The sequence below is a fragment of the Scyliorhinus canicula genome, chromosome 14, assembly GCF_902713615.1.
Source record: "Scyliorhinus canicula chromosome 14, sScyCan1.1, whole genome shotgun sequence".
NCBI lineage: Eukaryota > Metazoa > Chordata > Chondrichthyes > Carcharhiniformes > Scyliorhinidae > Scyliorhinus > Scyliorhinus canicula.
The window spans coordinates 21,157,118-21,178,270 of record NC_052159.1 but is presented as its reverse complement, the minus strand read 5'-3'; the positions used below and the strand labels follow the sequence as shown (position 1 = coordinate 21,178,270).

General features: G+C 45.0%; 1 protein-coding gene across 1 annotated transcript in view; it reads right to left on the bottom strand.

Annotated features, from left to right (window-relative positions):
* Window positions 1-21,153, bottom strand: part of cyfip1 (cytoplasmic FMR1 interacting protein 1) — a 189,018-nt gene that overhangs the window by 143,111 nt on the left and 24,754 nt on the right. Inside the window, exons 5-8 of the mRNA XM_038819028.1 lie at window positions 20,323-20,427; window positions 14,707-14,798; window positions 11,425-11,542; window positions 8,436-8,558 (exon numbers count right to left, since the gene is read on the bottom strand). Of these exons, the coding sequence (XP_038674956.1) occupies window positions 8,436-8,558; window positions 11,425-11,542; window positions 14,707-14,798; window positions 20,323-20,427 (438 nt within the window). The remainder of the gene's footprint in view (window positions 1-8,435; window positions 8,559-11,424; window positions 11,543-14,706; window positions 14,799-20,322; window positions 20,428-21,153) is intronic.

Genomic DNA, 21,153 nt, shown 5'->3' with positions numbered 1-21,153 from the left:
TCAATAATAACGTATCACGGACTTCCGGTTGCGGCTATGCGGAGCTAAGCCGCACGTTCGGCAGCTCCCGCTATTTAGGGACTTTTGGGCCGATTTGAGGGCCCCAAACGGCGCTGTTTTAACGCATCCCAGTGGGGGAAGGTGTCTGGATGAGCTTTCCACACAATTTATGGTGCTCACCCGGAGTGGGACGAAGGAAGAAGCTGCAGCAGCTCCCCAAAAAAAACGGGGGAAGAAAAACAAAATGGCGGCCGGCGGGACACCCGAGGACTGGTGGAAGTGGGCGCAGGAGCAGCAGGCCTCTCTCCTGCATTGTTTTGCGGAGCTGAAGGCTGAGCTGCTGGACTCCATGAATGCAACTACAAACAAGCTGCTTGGGACCCAGGCGGCCCAGGAGGTGTCTATTCGGGAGTTGCAGCAGCAGGCCGTTGAAAGGGAGGAGGAGGCCGTGGTCCTCGTGGGGAAAGTGGAGTTGCACGAGGCACTTCATAAAAAGTGGCAAGACCGCTTGGAGGAGCTGGACGTTCGTACGAGGCGAAAGAATTTGAGGATCCTGGGCCTGGCGGAGGGGCTGGAGGGGTCGAACCTCCCGGTGTATGTGACTACGATGCTGAACTCGTTGATGGGAGCGGGGTCCTTCCATTTGCCCCTGGAGCTTGAGGGAGCTCACAGAGTGATGGCCAGGAGGCCCAAGGCAAATGAGCCCCCGAGGACGGTGCTGGTGCGGTTCCATCGATTCAGTGACCGGGAGTGTGTGCTGCGCTGGGCCAAGAAAGAGAGGAGCAGTAAATGGGAGAATTCGGTAGTGAGGATCTACCAGGACTGGAGTGCGGAGGTGGCTAAGCGGCGGGCCAGGTTCAACCGGACGAAGGCGGTGCTTCATGCCAAGCAGGTCAGGTTTGGAATGTTGCAGCCTGCGCGCCTGTGGGTGACATACAAGGACCGGCACCATTACTTCGAGTCCCCGGAGGAGGCGTGGGCCTTTGTACAGGCGGAAAAGCTGGACTCGAACTAGGGTCTGGGGACATACTATGGCCGTTGCTGTTCTCGCTGTTGCTGTTTTTTCAACTTTTTTAACTTCAACATGTGTGTTATGTGTGCTGGTTTTTTCTTTTTGCTCTGCTTACGGGTGGGTTTGTCTGTTGGGTACGGTTGTGGGTTAGGTGGGGAATGTTGGGTGTTTGCGTTTTATATGTTCTCTTCTGTACGGGGCTGGGGGTTGGGGTGAAACTGGATGTTAGGGAACTGCGTTAGAAGGATGGGGTGTGGCAGTGTGGGGTTTTCCTCTGGTTTCCCGCGCTGCGGGGCTGGAGTTGGCGGTGGGGGCGGGGCCTCTACTGGTCTTCTTTCCCGCGCTGAAGCGGTGCCAAGGAGGTGTGGCAAGAGGGGGATGACCCCATGCCGGGAGGGGATGGGCGTTGGCGGGAGCTGCCGGGGTCAGCAGAAGTCAACTGACTCAAGGAAGTACAAGGAGGGTGCGTCGTGGCTAGGAGGGTGCGTCGCGGCTAGGGTGCGTCGCGGCTAGGAGGGGTCCCCCCCCCCCCGATGGGGGGGATACCGGGTTGCTGCTGGAATGACCAGGAAGGAGCTGGTGAGGGCTGGGGGGGGGGGGGGGGGGGGGGGGGAAAGAGGTGAGGCATTATCGCCATGGGGAATGGGTCGGGCGGGGTGTGCTGGCCTGGGGCGAACATTTGATAAGCTGTGGCTAGCCGGCGGGTTGCCCTCTGATCCGGCTGATTACCTGGAACGTGAGGGGGCTGAATGGGCCGGTTAAGAGAACCAGGATATTTTCTCATCTGAGGGGGCTGAAGGTGGACGTGGCTATGCTCCAGGAGACCCACCTGAAGGTGGCGGACCAGGTTCGTCTGAGGAAGGGGTGGGTGGGGTAGGTTTATCACTCAGGATTGGACGCAAAGAACCGGGGGGTGGCGATTCTGGTGGGGAAGAGGGTGGCGTTCGAGGCGGCTGAGGTGGTGTCGGACAAGGAGGGCAGATATATCATGGTGAAGGGTAGGCTGCAGGGAGAGAAGGTGGTGCTGGTGAATGTATATGCCCCGAATTGGGATGATGCTGGCTTCATGAGGCGCTTGTTGGGCCGCATCCCGGACCTGGAGGCAGGGGGCCTGATCATGGGGGGAGATTTTAACACAGTGCTGGATCCGACACTGGACCGGTCTGTAGAAGTGGATTTCATTTGGAACTTCGCTGATAGGGTTAATATAACAGTTCTGAAAAGCTCTGTGAAAGAGATGTCAACAGGTCAAGGGATGAAATAAAGGGAGCGTGTTCTGACCGGCATCTGTGAAAGCAGAGATGTCAGAAGGTTATGGGATGGAAAGAGGGGAGTGTGGCTTTAGTACTATTTAATGTTCTGACCGGCATCTGTGAAAGCAGAGATGTCAGAAGGTTATGGGATGGAAAGAGGGGAGTGTGGCTTTGGTACTATTTAATGTTCTGACCTGCATCTGTGAAAGCAGAGAGGTCAAAAAGTCAAAGAATGGAATGAATGGGAAGCGTTACTTTATTGCAGAGATAGCGTAATTAAGCTCGTTTGACCAGTTGGAACAAATAAACATTAAAATGTAAAAGGAATGGGCCTTGGAATGAGTTAAGCCAGATGGCCATGGGATACAAAAACCTTTGTATTAATATTAATAGTGACTTGTGCTAATGATTATGTCAAAAATAACCTCCCGACCTCGAAGAATAATTCCATATATGTACATGTTCTGGATCCTTGCCAAATCATAGGTGTATCTAGGAATTTAAGGGGACCACCCCTAAGCTGTAAAATGTATAAAAATACAGTCCTTATTCTGGGATTTTGGCACTTCTCGAAGGTGGTTACCCGACTGCTTAGAGATTTGTCCCGGCTGTAAATAAACAAATATTCGTTACTGACGTGTTCGAGTGTTTTACTTCTGGACTGACGATCAGATACGTGAAAGCGCAATTCACAGGTCCAGTGCAAGGACGGGTAGGAGACCGGCGGCGGCCAAAGTACTGAGGGGATACATGGACCAGATGGGAGGGGTGGATCCCTGGAGGTTTGGGAGACCAAGAGTGCGGGAGTATTCCTTTTTCTCTCATGTCCATAGGGTTTATTCCCGGATAGACTTTTTTGTCCTGAGCAGGGGATTGATCCCGGGGGTGCAGGATGCCGAGTATTCGGCCATAGCGATTTCGGACCATGCTCCGCACTGGGTTGATCTGGAAATGGGGGAGGCGCGGGACCAGCGCCCGCTCTGGCGCCTGGATGTGGGGATGCTGGCGGATGAGGTGGTGTGTAGGAGGGTTCGGAGAAGCATTGAGGGGTATCTGGATACCAATGTTACGGGGGAGGTCAGGGTGGGGATGGTCTGGGAGGCTCTGAAAGCAGTGATCCGGGGGGAGCTGATCTCCATCCGGGCCCACAGGGAAAGGAGGGAGAGGAAGGAGAGGGAGAGACTGGTGGGGGAGCTCCTGGATGTGGACAGGAGATATGCGGAGGCACCGGAGGAAGGGTTGCTGGGGGAACGGCGCAGTTTGCAGGCCAAATTTGACTTGCTGACCACCAGAAAGGCGGAGACACAGTGGAGGAGGACGCAGGGCGTGGTATATGAGTATGAGTAGGATGTTGGTGCATCAGCTCCGTAGGCGTGATGTGGCTAGGGAAATTGGGGGAGTGAAGGATGGGGGTGGAAATGTAGTGCAGAAGGGGACAGAAGTAAACGGGGTCTTTAGGGACTTTAACGAGGAACTGTACCAGTCGGAACCTCCGATGGGGAGAGAGGGGATGGAGAGCTTCATGAACAGGCTATGTTTCCCAAGGGTTCAAGAGGGGCTGGTAGAGGGGCTGGGGGCGCCGATAGAGCTGGAGGAGCTAGTCAGGGGGATTGGACAAATGCAGTCAGGTAAGGCCCCGGGGCCGGATGGGTTCCCGGTGGAATTTTACAAAAAGTATGCGGACCTGGTGGGCCCCCTGCTGGTATGAGCCTTCAACGAGGCATGGGAGGGGGGGGCTTTGCCCCCGACGATGTCGCGGGCACTGATCTCTTTGATCCTAAAGCGGGATAAGGACCCCTTGCAGTGTGGATCATACAGGCCTATCTCGCTCCTCAATGTAGACGCTAAGTTGCTGGCGAAGATCCTGGCCACCAGGATTAAGGATTGTGTGCCAGAGGTGATACACGAAGATCAGACAGGATTTGTCAAGGGGCGGCAGCTCAACACGAATGTGCGGAGACTGCTAAATGCCATCATGATGCCGGCAGTGGAGGGGGAGGCGGAGATAGTGGTGGCGCTGGACGCAGAGAAAGCGTTTGATAGAGTTGAGTGGGGGTACCTGTGGGAGGTGCTGGAGCGGTTCGGATTTGGGGAGGGATTCATCAAATGGGTGAGGCTGCTCTACGCGGCTCCGATGGCGAGTGTAGTTACAAATGGAAGGAGATCGGAGTACTTTAGGCTCTATCGTGGGATCAGGCAGGGGTGCCCCCTGTCCCCCTTGCTCTTTGCACTGGCGATTGAACCTCTGGCTATGGCGTTGAGGGAGTCAGGGAGATGGAGGGGTTTGGTGCGGGGTGGGGAGGGACATCGGGTATTGCTGTATGCGGACGACCTGCTGTTGTATGTGGCGGACCCAGAGGGGGGAATGCCGGGGGTGATGGAGCTGTTAGCAGAATTTGGGGGCTTCTTGGGCTATAAGCTAAATTTAGGAAAGAGCGAGGTATTTGTAGTGCACCCGGGAGATCAAGAGGAGGGAATTGGGAGGCTCCCTTTTAGGAGGGCAGTGAAGAGTTTCAGGTACCTGGGGGTGCAGGTGGCCAGGAGTTGGGGGACTCTCCATAAGCTTAACTTCACCAGACTAGTGGAGCAGATGGAGGAGGAATTTAAAAGGTGGGACATGGTGCCGCTGTCGTTGGCGGGTAGAGTGCAGTCCATCAAAATGACGGTTCTCCCGAGGTTCTTGTTCCTCTTCCAGTGCTTGCCCATCTTTATCCCTAGGGCCTTTTTTAAAAAGGGTGACCAGCAGCATCATGAGCTTTGTTTGGGCGCATGGCACCCCGAGGGTGAAGAGGATCTTTTTGGAACGGGGTAGAGATATGGGGGGGGGGGGGGCTGGCATTGCCCAATCTCTCGGGGTACTACTGGGCGGCCAATGTGTCGATGGTGCGCAAGTGGGTGATGGAGGGGGCAGCATGGAAACGGATGGAGAGCGCGTCCTGTGGGGATACAAGCCTGGGGGCCCTGGTAACGGCGCCGTTACCGCTCCCTCCCACGAGGTATACCACGAGTCCGGTGGTGGCGGCTACCCTCAAGATTTGGGGGCTGTGGAGGCGACATAGGGGAGAAGTGGGGGGCTCGATGGAGGCTCCGTTGAGGGGGAACCATAGGTTCGTCCCGGGGAACATGGATGGGGGATTTCAGGGTTGGTACAGAGTGGGCATCAGACAGCTGAGGGACCTGTTTATCGACGGGAGGTTTGCGAGCCTGGGGGAGTTGGAGGAGAAATTTGGGCTCCCCCCGGGAAACATGTTCAGGTATCTGCAGGTAAAGGCATTTGCTAGGTGGCAGGTGGAGGGATTCCCTGCGCTTCCCGCGAGGGGGGTGAGGGACAGGGAGCTTTCAGGGATCTGGGTCGGAGAGGGGAAGATATCCGATATCTACAAGGTTATGCAGGAGGTGGAAGAGGCGTCAGTAGAGGAGCTAAAAACTAAGTGGGAGGGGGAACTGGGGGAACAGATCGAAGACGGGACATGGGCTGATGCCCTGGAGAGGGTTAATTCTTCCTCCTCGTGTGCGCGGCTTAGCCTCATTCAATTCAAGGTACTGCACAGGGCCCACATGACTGGGACGAGGATGAGTAGATTCTTTGGGGGTGAAGATAGGTGTCAGGTGCTCGGGGAGTCCAGCGAACCATGCCCATATGGTCTGGGCATGCCCGGCACTGGAGGAGTTCTGGAAGGGGGTGGCGAGGACGGTGTCAAGGGTGGTGGGATCCAGGGTCAAGCCAGGATGGGGACTCGCGATTTTTGGGGTTGGGGTGGAGCCGGGAGTGCAGGAGGCGAAAGAGGCCGGTGTGCTGGCCTTTGCGTCCCTAGTAGCCCGGCGAAGGATTTTGCTACAATGGAAGGATGCGAGGCCCCCCCGAGTGTGGAGACCTGGATCAATGACATGGCGGGTTTTATTAGACTAGAGAAGGTCAAATTCGCCCTAAGAGGATCAGTACAAGGATTCTTCAGGCGGTGGCAACCTTTCCTCGACTTTTTGGCTCAACGATAGGGTACTGGGACTGTAGCAGCAGCAACCCGGGGGGTGGGGGGGGGGGGGGGCGAGGACTATGTTTGTTTATTTTATTTAAATTTGATTTATTTAATTTTAATTTATGGTTAAGTTCTCTTGTTGGGGTTGGGGGTGTGGGGGGGGGATAGGATACATGTGTTGATACGGTTTGGGGGGTATTACGGTTGTTTATGGGGTAGTTTGTTGCATATTATTGTTTGTTGTTATATTTTTAAAATATATTTTCTGTAAAAAATTCCAATAAAAATTATTTTTTTTAAAAAATAATAACGTATCACCCCTTGCTTACCAAGAAACTATCCACCTCTGCCTTAAAATATTCAAAGACTCTGCTACCACCACCTTTTTTTCAGGAAGAGAGTTCCAAAGACCCTCAGAGAAAAAATGTGATCTCTTCTCCATTTTAAATGGATGACTCCTTATTTTTAAATAGTGATCCCCTGGTTATAGATTCTCCTGTAAGAGGAAACATCCTCTCCACATCCAACCTGCCGAGATCCTTCATGATCTTATACGTTTCAATCGAGTAGCCTCTTACTCTTCAAACTCCAGCAGATATAGGCCTAGCATGTACAACCTTTCCTCATGGGACACTCACCCATTCCTGGTAATGGTCAAGTAAACCCTATCTGAACTGCTTCTAATACAGTTACATCTTTCCATAAATAAAGTGGCCAATACTGTACACAGAATTCCAGATGTGGTCTCACCGATGCCCTGAACAACTGAAGCATAACCTCCCTAACTTAGCATTCAATTCCCCCATGTAATAAATGATGACATTCAATAGCTTTCCTAATTACATGCTATACCTGCAACCTAGCCTTTTGTGATTCATACACTAGGGCACACAGATCTCTCTCAACCTCCAAGCTCTGCAATCTCTTACCATTTAGATAATATGCTTCTCTTTTACTCATCCTGCCAAAATGGGCAATTTCGCATTATCCCTCAATAAACTCCCATTTGCCAAATCTTCGTCTACTCACAACCTAGCTATATCTTTTTATAGCCTCCTCATGTACTTTTCACAGCATACTTTCATACCTATATGTGTGTCATCAACAAATTTGGCAACCATGCCTTCAATCCCTTTATCAAAATCATTTATATAAATTGTAAACAGTTCTGGTCCCAGCACGGATTCCTGTGACACACTACTTGCCAACCCGACAAAACTAATTTATGCCGATTCTCTGCTCCCTGTTAGCCAGCCAAACTTCCATCCATGCCAATTTGTTACCCCGTATATCATGATCTTTTATTCACCACAATAACCTTTCATGTGGCACTTTATCAAATGTCTTCCGGAAACTTAAGTGCAGTACATCCACCAATTCCCCTTTATCCAGAGCACATCTTGCTTCCTCAAAGAATACCAATAAATTGTTAAACGTGATTTCCCTTTCACAAAACCCGATTATCTGGTGGGGAAAAGCGCAACAAGAGCTCAGTAATCCAAGAGTGTCACCAAGAAATCCAATCGGGAATTCAGAAGACATTTCTTTACCCAGAGTGGCAAGAATATAGAACTTGTTACCGCAGGGGGTGGTTGACATGAATAGTATAGATGTATTTAAGGAAAACTAGACAAACATATTAGAAAAAAGGATCGGCTGCACCAAATGGCCTTGTTTCTGTGCTGCATATCTTACATATGTAATCCCCATCTTCAAGACAGTGGCACTATATTAAAATTGTTTATACAAAATCTGCATTGCTACACTGAAAGGAACAGTTTGCGATCCAAGAAACCTTTAGAAAGACAGCAAAGTGAATTATAGAGTGGAATTCCTAAAACACATCTATAACTCTTTCCTCAAGCCGCAAGTCCCTTTGGTCTATTTGGGGAAAATCATGGCTAGATCGGGTTGAGTATCAAAAGCGATCAGGGAGAGCAGCAGATTGTGAGTGGGTACTTTGGGAACAGGGGCCCAACATGCTTACGGTGAAACTAGAAAGGGAAATACTACAAAATTTGAATGCAGTCTGGATAGGGCAGATCTTACAAAGATCAGGATCAAGCTAGCGGAGGTGAGTTGGAAGGATAAATTAGCACACCAAACTATAAAGTAACAATGTTCTTATTAAAAAAAAAGAGATTGTAGCTCCTCTTTAACCAGTAATAATTTCTTCTCATTTGGCTTTCTTACCACTTCCATAACATGAGCACTCCACTGGGACAGCAGTTGCATTCCTTGTAAAGCCAGTTCAGACAGCTTCTGATATTCAGCATCAGTTTTTTGAGCATCCTGGCGACCTGACCCTGTTACTACCTGCAAGTGTTGAATTAAAAGACAAAAGCTTATCCGTGAGAACTGAACTCTCAACCCAACAGCAGAAATCATTGAAAGGTGCTTCACGGTTAAATGCAGCACTGCATTCAGACATACACCCAATTCAACTAAACAATAATTTTCTTATGAGATGCAATTAATTACCAATAGTATTTTCCAAATGAAATCTTTGCAATTTTCTGCTTGGGGGGTGGGGGTGGGGGGTAATTTTTGATTGAAATCTTTTTGTGCAATAGACATAATGGGTGGGTGGAATTTAACTCCCAGCTATCCATAGGCAAATTTGGAGCCTGGTGGGCATTTTATTGGGGAGAGGCTCGATATGGGAACCCCCACCACCTTCACCTGATTAAGTCTGCGATAGGAATGCTCATAGGTGGCATCCATGTCTAGACGCCAACGGAGACCCAGTCCTTCCCCTCCACACCTTCACCTCCCGTAACCTTCACTCCAACCTCAGTCATGGCTGAGGTCCCTCGATGATCCTCGGCTTCTGGTGGGTGCATTACCGACAGATATCACCACCTCCAGTGGCGCTACCAGCAATGGAGCATTGCTGGCCTCTAATTGGTAGCAGCTCTTAAGGGGGCAGGATTTCCACCCCCAAGGTCCTTAACACCCAGTAACTTAATTATCATAGAATTTACAGTGCAGAAGGAGGCCATTCGGCCCATCGAGTCTGCACCGGCTCTTGGAAAGAGCACCCTACCCAAGATCCACACCACCACCCTATCCCCATAACCCAGTAACCCCACCCAACACTAAGGGCAATTTTGGACACTAAGGGCAATTTATCATGGCCAATTCACCTAACCTGCACATCTTTGGACTGTGGGAGGAAACCGGAGCACTCCGAGGAAACCCACGCACACACGGGGAGGATGTGCAGACTCCGCACAGACAGTGGCCCAAGCCAGAATCGAACCTGGGACCCTGGAGCTGTGAAGAAATTGGGCTATCCACAATGCTACCGTGCTGCCCACTTGATGGGCACTTCATGCAATACCTTCCTCCAACAGGGGCGACATATGGGCTCCCTTCCATCACAGTTCTGGTCAATGGCTGGGATCCCCAGTCACAAACAATAAATTCTGTCCAATAACAAAGATAATGTTATTAAGTTGCATCTCTCAATGTTTTTTCCACATCCTGAATAATTGTACATCATAATTTAGCTTGACAGGACAAGATATGCATCTCCTCCCAAAGCGGTCTTATTCAGTTGATGGGCATTGTGCTGTTATAATTTTCACATATTATATTCAACATGCAATGCAATTATATTTCTGGTGTTAACATGCCTATGGCATATTAAACAAATAAGTTCAATTTGTGGAAAGTGTATAGTTAAATGATTAATAATAATCTTTATTATTGTCACAAGTAGGCTTACATTAACACGGCAATGACGTTACTGTGAAAATCCCCTAGTTGCTACATTCCAGCGCCTGTTCGGGTACACAGCGGGAGAATTCAGAATGTCCAAGTCACCTAACAAGCATGTCTTTCGGGACTTGCGGGAGGAAACTGGAGCACCCGGAGGAAACCCACGCAACGCTACAAGGATGAAGTTGCCCTAATTTTCCTCTACTTATGGAGGTTTTGTGATAACTAAAGACTCAAAAGAAAAAAGTTTGAACGTAATAGATATGTGTCTGGCTGAAGACAAGAGGAGAGAATTGGTTGTTATTTGTAAAATGGTGACAGGCGTTGAGAAAACGACTGAATGCTGAAGAGGTCCTACTGGATTAGAAACAGTGGTGTATCAATATTCATAAAAGGTAATAAACTGAAGACTTAATAACATTGATTTTATTACATTGGTTGATAATGCAGTTATTAAAAGCAAACTCTAGGATTATCTGTTTGATAAAACCTGTGAGAAGAAGCCATTATTGCTTCACAAAGTTTCTCATCAAACTAACCTCTAACTTTTTGTTCAGCTGGGTTGTGGTAGATTTTGTGGCCAGCTGTGTCATTTCACAGACCTCTCAATAAAAGGGTGAAAGGTTGCTACATAAATCTACAGCAGTGAGAATTCAAGAGGAAACATGGAATTGGCTGAAAGAAAGGGAACAGCTGGCGCTTGCTGGTGGAATGACACCAAAGTGGTTAGAGTAAAGTACTTTAGTGCTGGCACGACTGGCATTTCTACTTTATATCAATGACTTGGACTTAAAAAAACTCAAAACAAAAGCTAAAGATGACTTTAATCCCAAACCGAGGGAAGGAAGAAAAGAGAATCAAAGTATACTGCAAATATTGGCACAATATCAAGGACCACCTAACAGGAACCCAAATGTGTGACTCCTGACTTCCAGATAATGTTTTTATTTAATACAGATGGCAACAGAAGTAATATTTCAATAAGGTAAAAATGCACATAAATAAAGCGTCAATCAAGACCGTTTGTACACCACACAGTATTCATAAGCCTGACAAAAATAGGTTAACTTCACAGACCTTGATCCTCTGAGATCACAGCTTAAATCCGAGCCCTTGACTTTCTGCCTCCTTCAATTCAAACGTTTTACTTCTATCAAGGATTCAGAATGCAGCATTCCATTCCTTTACCCGTGTTGAATTATTGATAACGATCAACCACCAATATGAACCCTAAGATAGCAGTAGAGGCATCTTATCTCTCTCCCTTCATCTTAGCGAGAAGGTAGGGGCGTAACTGGACGTAACAAATAGGTTGATACCATTTACAAATGTTCTGCTTTGTTTCCCATTTGTACATTACACATGCTTTCTTTCCCCCACCAAAACTTTGGTTCTTCATGAAAAATATGTTTACATCAAAACAAAGCATTCTTGAACTTGGGGATTAAATTTCACATACCTCACTGTTGCTATAGCGAGCCAACTCCGAGATGAAACGCATGTGGTCTTCTCGGATTTGAATCATCTGTTCAACAATGTTGTACTGGGGACTACTACTGGAAGATGTGGATGCCCACCTTTAGCAAGAACACACACAGTTGAAAGAAAACAAAAAAAAACTGTAAAATTGCAAGCAAAAGTTAATTAAGACCAAGATTAACAGCTATGGGAAATCTTGAATTAATAATCCTGTTTCCGATGTAACATATTTGAAAACAGCGCCTTAATTTACTTCTCAAATATGTTCAGACTCGCTTGTTTTTAACCTTTAGGTTACAAAATTCATTTGGATATTGGAACGGTTTTCTTTGCACATATTCGCTGCAAGTGTTTTAAGAAAAGTCTCTGCATAAAGTTATTTTACATATTCATAGGCCAGTCAGCAATATTAATGCATTTTTACATATGGAAATTTATTTCTTACACAATGCACGTGTTTGCATTTCAATTTGCAATTAAAAATAACTGAAATTATTTGATTCAAACAAAAATCCAACAGCAAAAAATAATGTCACAGTAATGGAAGATAATAGGCCAATCCATCAAGGCCACTGCTCCCATAAACTATGCACAAATCTACCCATTTACGGAGGGAAATTTCTGCTTAAACACTGCCCCAGCCTTAAAAGGCAAACTGGTCAAAAATGAGGGACATTATATTCACATCTCTGGGGTCACGTGATGCAGGCACGGGAATAGCAACTTTTCCGCATGCTCTGGCGCTACTTATTTTCTAAATTATTCTTTCATCCTGTTTGCGCAGCACATGCTTGCCTATTCCGGGAGTTATTTTATGTCCCCTGCAGATTTTTGGTTGAGCATTGGAAGAAAAAATGCCGAGAAATCAGGAGAATGCGGGCAATAAAAGGGAGCAGTCACATGCAATGGGGGTGGAGCCGTTTTCTCAATATGATGACCCTGCCCTCAAGTGGGCTCTCGATCTGGTGTTACAAATGATCACTGCAAACATCAGATAATAGATGACAAACTAGGCCTGTTGACGCAAAACATAAGTGCTTGTGAGTCTGAGCTGCAGATTACTAATCAAAGACTCTATGAAATGGAGGAAAGAATCCTGAAGTCGAAAATGTTGCTTCCTCAGCAGAAGCTCACATTCAATCCTTGGAACAATTTCATCCTTTATTCCTAATTCTAGGTCTTCCAGAGAGGAGAATTAATGATGCTAAAATAAAAGATACATAACATCCTAACTTTTGCAGCTCGGAAAAATATCCTCTACTCCTGGAATAATGGAACTGATGCAGGAAGTCGGAGGGAAGTAAAACAGGGACAGAAACAAAAGGCAGTAAGGGGGAAAGTGTAAGGCAGAGAAGCCATAGTCAAAAATCAAAAAGGCCACACTACAGGGTACAGTGACTTAGGAGAGCTCAATGAATAGGCCTAATAATACTAAAAGGAATAAAACGGGAAGTAAAAACATAAATGGAAAGTGAAGCAGCAGATTATTACATGAAGATATGGGTTCAACAATAAGGAAAATTAGGAGAAAAGTTAAAAGACAAAATAAGAGAGGTTACTGATAGAGTTGTTATAGGTGTAACAGGTGATTAAGAAGGCGAATGGAGTTTTGTCCTTCATTGCTAGACGGATGCGGTTTAAGACGAGGGAGGTAATACTGCAACTGTATACGGTGTTAATGAGGCCACACCTGGAGTATGGTGTTCAGTTTTGGTCTCCTTACCCGAGAAAGGTCATACTGGTGCTGGAGTGTGCGCAGAGGAGATTCACTAGCTAATCCCAGAGTTGAGGGGATTGTATTACAAGGAGAGGTTGAGTAGACTGGGACTGTACTCGTTGCAATTTAGAATGATGCTGGGACATCTTATTGAAATATATAAAATTATGAAGGGAATAGATAGGATAGATGCAGGGAGGTTGTTTCCACTGGCGGGTGAAAGCAGAACTAGGGGGCATAGCCTCAAAATAAGGAGAAGTAGATTTAGGACTGAGCTTCTTCACCCAAAGGTTGTGAACTGCCCAGAGAAGCAGTTGAGACTCCTTCATTAAATGTTTTCAAGATAAAGATAGATAGTTTTTTGAAGAATAAAGGGTTATGGTGTTCGGGCGGGAAAGTAGAGCTGAGTCCACAAAAGATCAGCCATGATCTCATTGAATGGCGGAGCAGGCTCGAAGGGCCAGATGGCCTACCCCAGCTCCTAGTTCTTATGTTCTTATCCTTTGATTCAAAATTGGAATAAAATAGTTACAGATTGTATTCCTATGGAATTTCTGACTTTTGTGTTCCGTTCTCAGTCAGATACATTCCAGTAAAGTGTGCAACCCCCCTCTCGAATTTATAGGCTCTGCTCTGTCTCACCGGCTGCTGCAAGGTTTTTCGCGAGCCATGTTGCAAGTCTTGATTTTGCAGTATACAAAGCTGTGCATCTTGCTTTGTCATTCTACCATGCTTGTATTGCCTTATCCTCTCCCCACCGCCCTCCACTCGCTGATTGGTTTGTTGTGCAATGAGAGCACTAGTCCTTAAAGACCATAGTTTTGAAATTATCCTGTATTTCTCTGTGCTTATGTTTGCAGAAATAATTGTTCTGTACTGTACCAGTTTGCGTTACTTGTAAAAATTATAATTTTGCATCGCTACTGCTCAATCTATGACACCTGCCATCCAGAGAAAACAGAAATACTGCAGCTCGAAATGTAATGCAATCTGTTACACATCTGACTGCCTCCATCATATGGAAAATGAAGGTTGATGAGACCTGTTCAGTTTTCATTGAATTGGAGTTTAGCAGTAGGGAATGGAACACAAATAGGTGTTAATATCAAACAACTCCTAGGCAAGTACGTCGCACCCAGATTCAAAATGAGCTTCCTTCTACTCGGCTACAATACATTTCAGCCTGAATCTCAGAGTGCCACATGTTTCGGAAAAGCAACAATTTTTCCCAATTACCAACCCAGTCATGCTTCAAATGTGACTGCTGAATTAATGATAGTCCTGTGCTATAGGACCGAAATTCATTAGCAACGGACTGCCGAAATAGGTGCCAAAGGAATGAGCTAAATCGCTGGACCAAGCTTCCCAATTTTAGTGGGTAAAAATACCACATTGTATGGGCACAAGTTATAGAGAAAGCACAAGCTGAGTATCATCACTATCTTTTCCTTTGCAACAACAACTACTGCTTGCATTTACCTCTACAACAGTTTGCAATGAGTAGGCACTGGTATCTTCTCGATCTAAATGGTCCAGGATACTTACCTTGATTTGTTTTCCTCATAATGAGCACTTGTCTTGATGTATCGGGCCAGCTCGATCTGCATGTCACCAAATAATGGCACCACCTGTAATTGCTGTAACAAGATCAAAATAAAATATTTGAAGAGAGATTTTTTTTTTAAATTTTAAATAATAAATATTTGAAGAGGGCCTTTATGGATCCCCTCACAAAATGCACACATTGCAACAAAGCATTTCATTTCAGTATGAAGTAAAACTTATTTTTGCTACTGTGGCCACTCTCAAATTTCACAAAACAAAAATCTTTTGGGGAGTACGCAAGTTTTACTTGCTCTAGATCACTAGCTTTACAAAGGAATTCTGGCCCTCTAGTACCAAGGCCAATTGGCCATTGTTTATTTGACCAAAGCAACTGGCTATTTAACACAGGTTAGTCAGAGAAGACATGGTTCAGTTATGCTTTGTCTTCATGAACACAACAAGTAGAGAATGTAATGAATATTTCACATCTGACAGTTCAAGAAACAATACGGTGAGGCATGGCAGCAGAGTACAGGAGTTAGGGGTCGAGAGAACAATCCAGTTAGTAGCAAGGTTATCCACTGAGGATTAAACAGCAGGTGAAGGACTACAGCACATCAAATATTCAAGTCAACATAATTACTTTTGTGAGACCATTGGGAAAGCAAATGGGAGGTTGAATTGCTTGGAGAGTTCAATACAAAAGTTAAAAAGTAATCTATTTTTTTAATTCATTCTTTTGGTGTGAATGTTGCCAACATTTAATGCCCACCCCTAATTACCAGCTCTCATTTCAGAGTGCAGGTAAGGGTCCACCACCGTGCTGTGTCTATCAAGCCACTTAGTTGTACCAAGCCATAACAAAGCCCAAAAGGAATGAAACTGGATGCACCATCTGGCATTAACTAGACACCGGAAATGACAATAGCAGAACCAGTCCTGCCAACCGTGCTCTGTCCTTCTTACTAACATCTGGGGGCTTGTGCCAAAACTGAGAGAGCTTCCCTCAGACTAGTCAAGTAACAGCCTAACAGAGACGCTACCACCGAATCACACCGTACATAGAATATCGCAATCCCTGGGCATGTCCTGACCCAGTGGCAGGATAAAGCCCATAGAAGGGACAGCACTGTGGTATGCACTCAGGAGGGAGTTGGCTGAGAATCCTGAACATTGACTCCACATCCCTTGATGTTTCATGGTACCAGGTCAAACACGGGAAAGGGAATCCTTTGCTGTTTACTATCTACTGCCCCCTCTCAGCCGATGAATCAGTACATCTTCGTGTTGAACACCAACTGCAAGCAGTAGCAAAGCTGGCAAGGGCACAGAATGTACTCTTGGTGGAGTACAATGTCCATCAGCAAGAGTGGCTCAGTAGCATCATTGCTGACTACAATGGATGAGACCTAAAAGACGTAGCCTCTAGTCTGGGACTGTGCAGCTGGCGTGGGAACCAAGAGGAGGGAAAACACAACTTGACCTCGTGTTCACAAATATGCCCGTTGCAGATGCATCTGTCCATGACAGTATTTATAGTGAGCTCCACTTAGTCCTTGTGAAAGCAAAATCCTGTCTTCATATCCTCCATCGTGTCATATGGCACTGCCACCATGCTAAATGGGATAGATTTCAAACAGACCAACTCAAAACTAGACATACATAAGGAACTTTGGGCCATCAGCAACAGCAGAACTGTATCCAACTACAATCTGGAACATCGTAGCCACCGTACGCACTCAACCATTATCACCAAGCCAGGGGATCAACCCTGGTTCATTAAAGACTGCAGGAGGACATGCCAGGAGCACCACCACACGTACCAGAAGTTAAATGTCAATCTGATAAAGCTACAGCACAGGCTACTTGAATGTCAAATAGTAGGACCAGCATGCAATAGTTACCTGACAACCAACGGATCAGAACTAAGCTCAGCAGTCCTGCCACGTCCAATTGGCAATGATGGAGGACAATTAAACTAACAGAAGGAGATCCACAAATATCTGCATCCTCAATAATGGGGGTGTTCAGACATTGGTGCAAAAGCATTTGCAACCATCTTTAGTGAGAAATGCCAAGTGGATGAGGACCAGCATCACAGACACCAGTCATCAGCCAATTCAACTCACTCCTCGTGATATCAAGAAATGGCTAAAGGCTCTTTGACAACATTCCAGCAGTAATTCTGAAGACAGGCAGCACGGCTTCACAGTGGTCAGCACTGCTGCCTACAGTGCTTAGGACCTCGGTTCGATCCCGGCCTGCACATTCTCCCCGTGTCTGCATGGGTTTCACTCCCACATCCCAAAGATGTGCATGGTAGGCGGATTATCCATGCTAAATTGCCTCTTAATTGGAAAAAATAATTGGGTACTCTAAATTTATTTTTAAAAATACTGAAGACCTGTGCTCAAGAACTAGCCATGCCGTGGCCGAGCTGTTCCAGTACTGGCATCGATCTGGCAATGTGCAAAATTGTCCGGGTACATCATGTCCACAAAAAGTAGGACAAATTCAACCCAGCCAATTACCACCCCATCAGTCTATTCTCAATCATCAGAAGTGTGATGGAAGCGGTCAGCAGCAGTGCTATCAAGTGGCTCTTACATAGCAACGTGCTCACTGTTGGTGGGAAAATTCTGTCTCTCACATTATATGATTGTGGGACATTCATGTGGGAAAATTCTGCTTTTTACAATATATAACTAATTCTTAACTATGTTGCAAATTATATCTAACCCTGCAGTTCGATGTACTTTCTGTGTCAGCTACTAGAATAGCAGCCCTGTGTGCAAAACAAACGACTCATCGCCAGGTGCGTACTCAAAGACAATGGACTATTGTCGTGGAAATCATAATAAAGATAAATTCCTCGAGGTTCGATTTAAGGAAATATATTTACACAAATATATTTGTGGAGAGAGAGTGTTCTAGTTGCAAAGCCATTGCATTGCATCTGAGATTCGATTGAGGGAAGCATATTGTTTATAGTCTGAAATATTAGTTTGAAGTAAACAGCCATGTTAAGATTAAATAGACCTTGGAAAGTACGCAAGCTGAAATGCGTAGAACGTATGTTCTTGCCCGTGGCTAAAAACAACTCAAGTACACATTTTGTTATCTTTCGGAGAAAAGTGTGTTATAATAAGTCAGAGACCAAAATATTAAGCAGTATTTTGTTTATGTTACCTGACCTACTTATTTTCACTAAAAAGCAGTGTTAACTATAGTCAAGCATTTCCCAGCATGCTTCTAAATTGGCAACTCATTAATTTCCAGCAAGGCCCACATTCTGTGAAAGAATTTTAAAAACTAATAACATAAGCACTATGTTACCATTCCCTTCTAATACAGCTATATAAAAGATACAGCTTTTTCTTTATTACTCTTGGTTCCAATAAATAAGTCAGCAGAGAGACTGAGCTAAATTAGAAGCTCTGTGCTAGCAATGCAGCAAGTAAAAAAATTAGTAACTATATTATCAGTTTTATGTTCAGAAATGCTAGAGGAGGCACATTTTTGTTGTTTCGAAAGTTTAAGCAATAACTAACTGACTTGTAATTACCTGCAAATATATTTTGGACCAGATCACTTTAAGCAAGTCGCAATCATAGAGGTCTACAGCACAGAAAAGGCCCTTCAGTCCATCATATCTGCGCAGGTCAAAAACAACCTAACTGGTCTGCAAATATTTATTTATTGACTGGACACTTTTGTGCCCTCGGGATTCCCTCAGCTATCCTTCAATATCCTTATGTAAAACTTTATCGCTAAATTATTCCGTCTATTACACAACCCTCCCATTTCCCACCAAATATCCAACCTTTATTTTGAGGTGCCGCCCCAGCGATTGACCATCCTTTTAAAAAGTCAAGTTCCCTGGCAGTGCTAGACTCGCTGACAGCTCTGCTCATTACATTGAATAAGGCCCAATCAAAATGGTTAGGGCCTCTTGTTAAAACATCAGACAAGCATTGTGACAAGCCCTTCGCCCTACATATGTGAAAAACAAAATTTGGTTGTTTGCACTGAAGCCAGGTTTTCACACCAGGAACATCAGAATAATACCATTTAGGTGCATCATTTTGTGTCAGTCCAAAGAGCAGGCAGAACATGAACAGCAAAGCATCACATGCCACATGATCGTCAACTGAAAGCACCCGTTGCACATTGAAAATTATAAACGGATTTAAGTATTACATGCTGAATCAGGGCAGATAGAGTATGCTATGGGAAATCAGTTCTCCATAGGTAACCAAGTACAATTTCAAAAACCTTGTTGTGCCCAAGCAATCACATACGTCAATTTTATGAGACATCTGCCCTTATTGCAGTTGTCTCTGACTGCACATTGTGCTACCAATTAAGGTTGAAAGTCAAAGCAATAGAGAAAATATAGTGCTTAACCAACTGGGAAGAATTGATAGATAAATACAGAACCAAAGTATTTTCATTCAAAACATTTGACTTCATATCACTGATGGTTTAATGCCATCTTTCAAAACAGTGGCCAGATTTTCCAGTATAATAACGTGGAGGGGAAAAGTGTTATCCACTTACCAATGTTTTCTTCAAGGCTGACTAAAAGCACTAGTATTTTTATTGCATAATCCAACTGCTGTGTCTTACGTCTCCCTTCAACAGATCATAGATTTGAAATAATCTCACCAACAGCTTCCTATATTACACAGTACAGTGGAACCCATTTTGAACAAGATTAAGTGGACAGCGTCCAGCTGATACAAATGCCCGTCAACATTTTCCTCCTAATGTTCAATGCTAAATATTTTGTCACTCTGAACAACTTCTAGCTTTTAAGGGTACTAAAAGTCTAATCTATAATATAAAAGGGAAAAGAAAAAATATTAAGACTTCTTCTGACGAATGAAGTACAGTCCAGATAGATACAAAAAACTGGCAGTTGTCATGTAAGAGTACCTTTAAGAAATGGGTGTTTTAAGAAATGTATCTTTAAGAAATGGGTGTTTATCAGTGATGTCAGAGTGTGGGTGGAGCTGGGTTGTCTGTCAGATTTTTACTTTTGTTTTAGGCTGTTTGCTGCAGGGTGTGTTTTAGTTTCGTTATCAGAGCTGGATAGCTGCAGTCACAGCCAGAAGGTGTATGAGTCTCTCCCTCTGTAATCCAAAAACTATAAATCAATACTTTGGTGATTTAAAACTATTAACTGCTCTCAATAGTGACTTTAACCTGATATGCTTCTGTTAAAGGTTTTGTTTTTAAGCCTTATGGTTGTTAAAAGGAAAGCTTAAAGGATTACTTAGTGTTGTAGTCTTTGGCGGTTGTATTTGAATTAATGGTTGCTAAGATGTTCACTGTATGTTTTAAAAAGGTTAACTTGAATTCCTAGAATAAACATTGTTTTGCTTTAAAAAATACTTTTCCATTTCTGCTGTACACCTGTAGAGTGGGCCGTGTGCTCCCCATACCACAATCTATTAAAAGTTGTGGGTCAGGTGAACTCCAAGATACACTTTGGGGTTCTCTAAACCCTGGCCCATAACACAGTACGCGACTTGTAACAGGTCCAAGCAAGGCAAAAAAAACAACTCTTACTGCGCTCATTAGATCAAGTGGAAATAACATCTACCTACTCACCTTAAAAAATTTGTCAATCTTGTTCAAGTTTATTCTCTTCTTGGCATCCAGCTTGTATATATTGCTCACTGCTCCATCCATGAGGTACAGTCCAAAGCCCATCACCTACAAAAAGTTCCCATTTTGTGTTAACTTTGCATGTAAAATAAAATATATTTTTTATGTAAATTTAGAGTAGCCAATTATTTTTCTTTTCCAATTAAGGGGCAATTTAGCATGGCCAATCCACCTAACCAGCACATGTTTGGGTTGTGGGGGTGAAACTCACGCAGACATGGGGAGAATGTGGTAAAATACAATATCTAAAAAAGGTATTTTCAAAAACCAAAAAAAAAGCTTGTACTCTTATGTTTTATAGCCAACTATAATATTGGCTTCATGTTATACAGCCTTTGTACTGTGCTTTGTCAAGATGCTCAACATAGGGGCTGGTTTAGCTCACTCAGCTAAATCGCTGGCTTTTAAAGCAGACCAAGCAGGCCAGCAGCACGGTTCGATTCCCGTACCAGCCTCCCCGAACAGGCGCCGGAATGTGGCGACTAGGGGCTTTTCACAGTAACTTCATTGAAGCCTACTCGTGACAATAAGCGATTTTCATTTCATTTCATTTGCATTCACAAGCAAATGCGGAACTCTGCTCTCCAGCCAGACTCAACAACGTGGGAATGGATGTATACCCACATATGCCCAAATTAATCCACATTCAATTATGGTAAGGTCAAAAATAAAGTACAACAGATGCGGGAAATCCGAAATAGGAGCAGAAAATGCTGGAAAAACTCAACAACTCAGAAAGAAAGAGTTAATGCTTCTTGTCAATGATGTTTCATC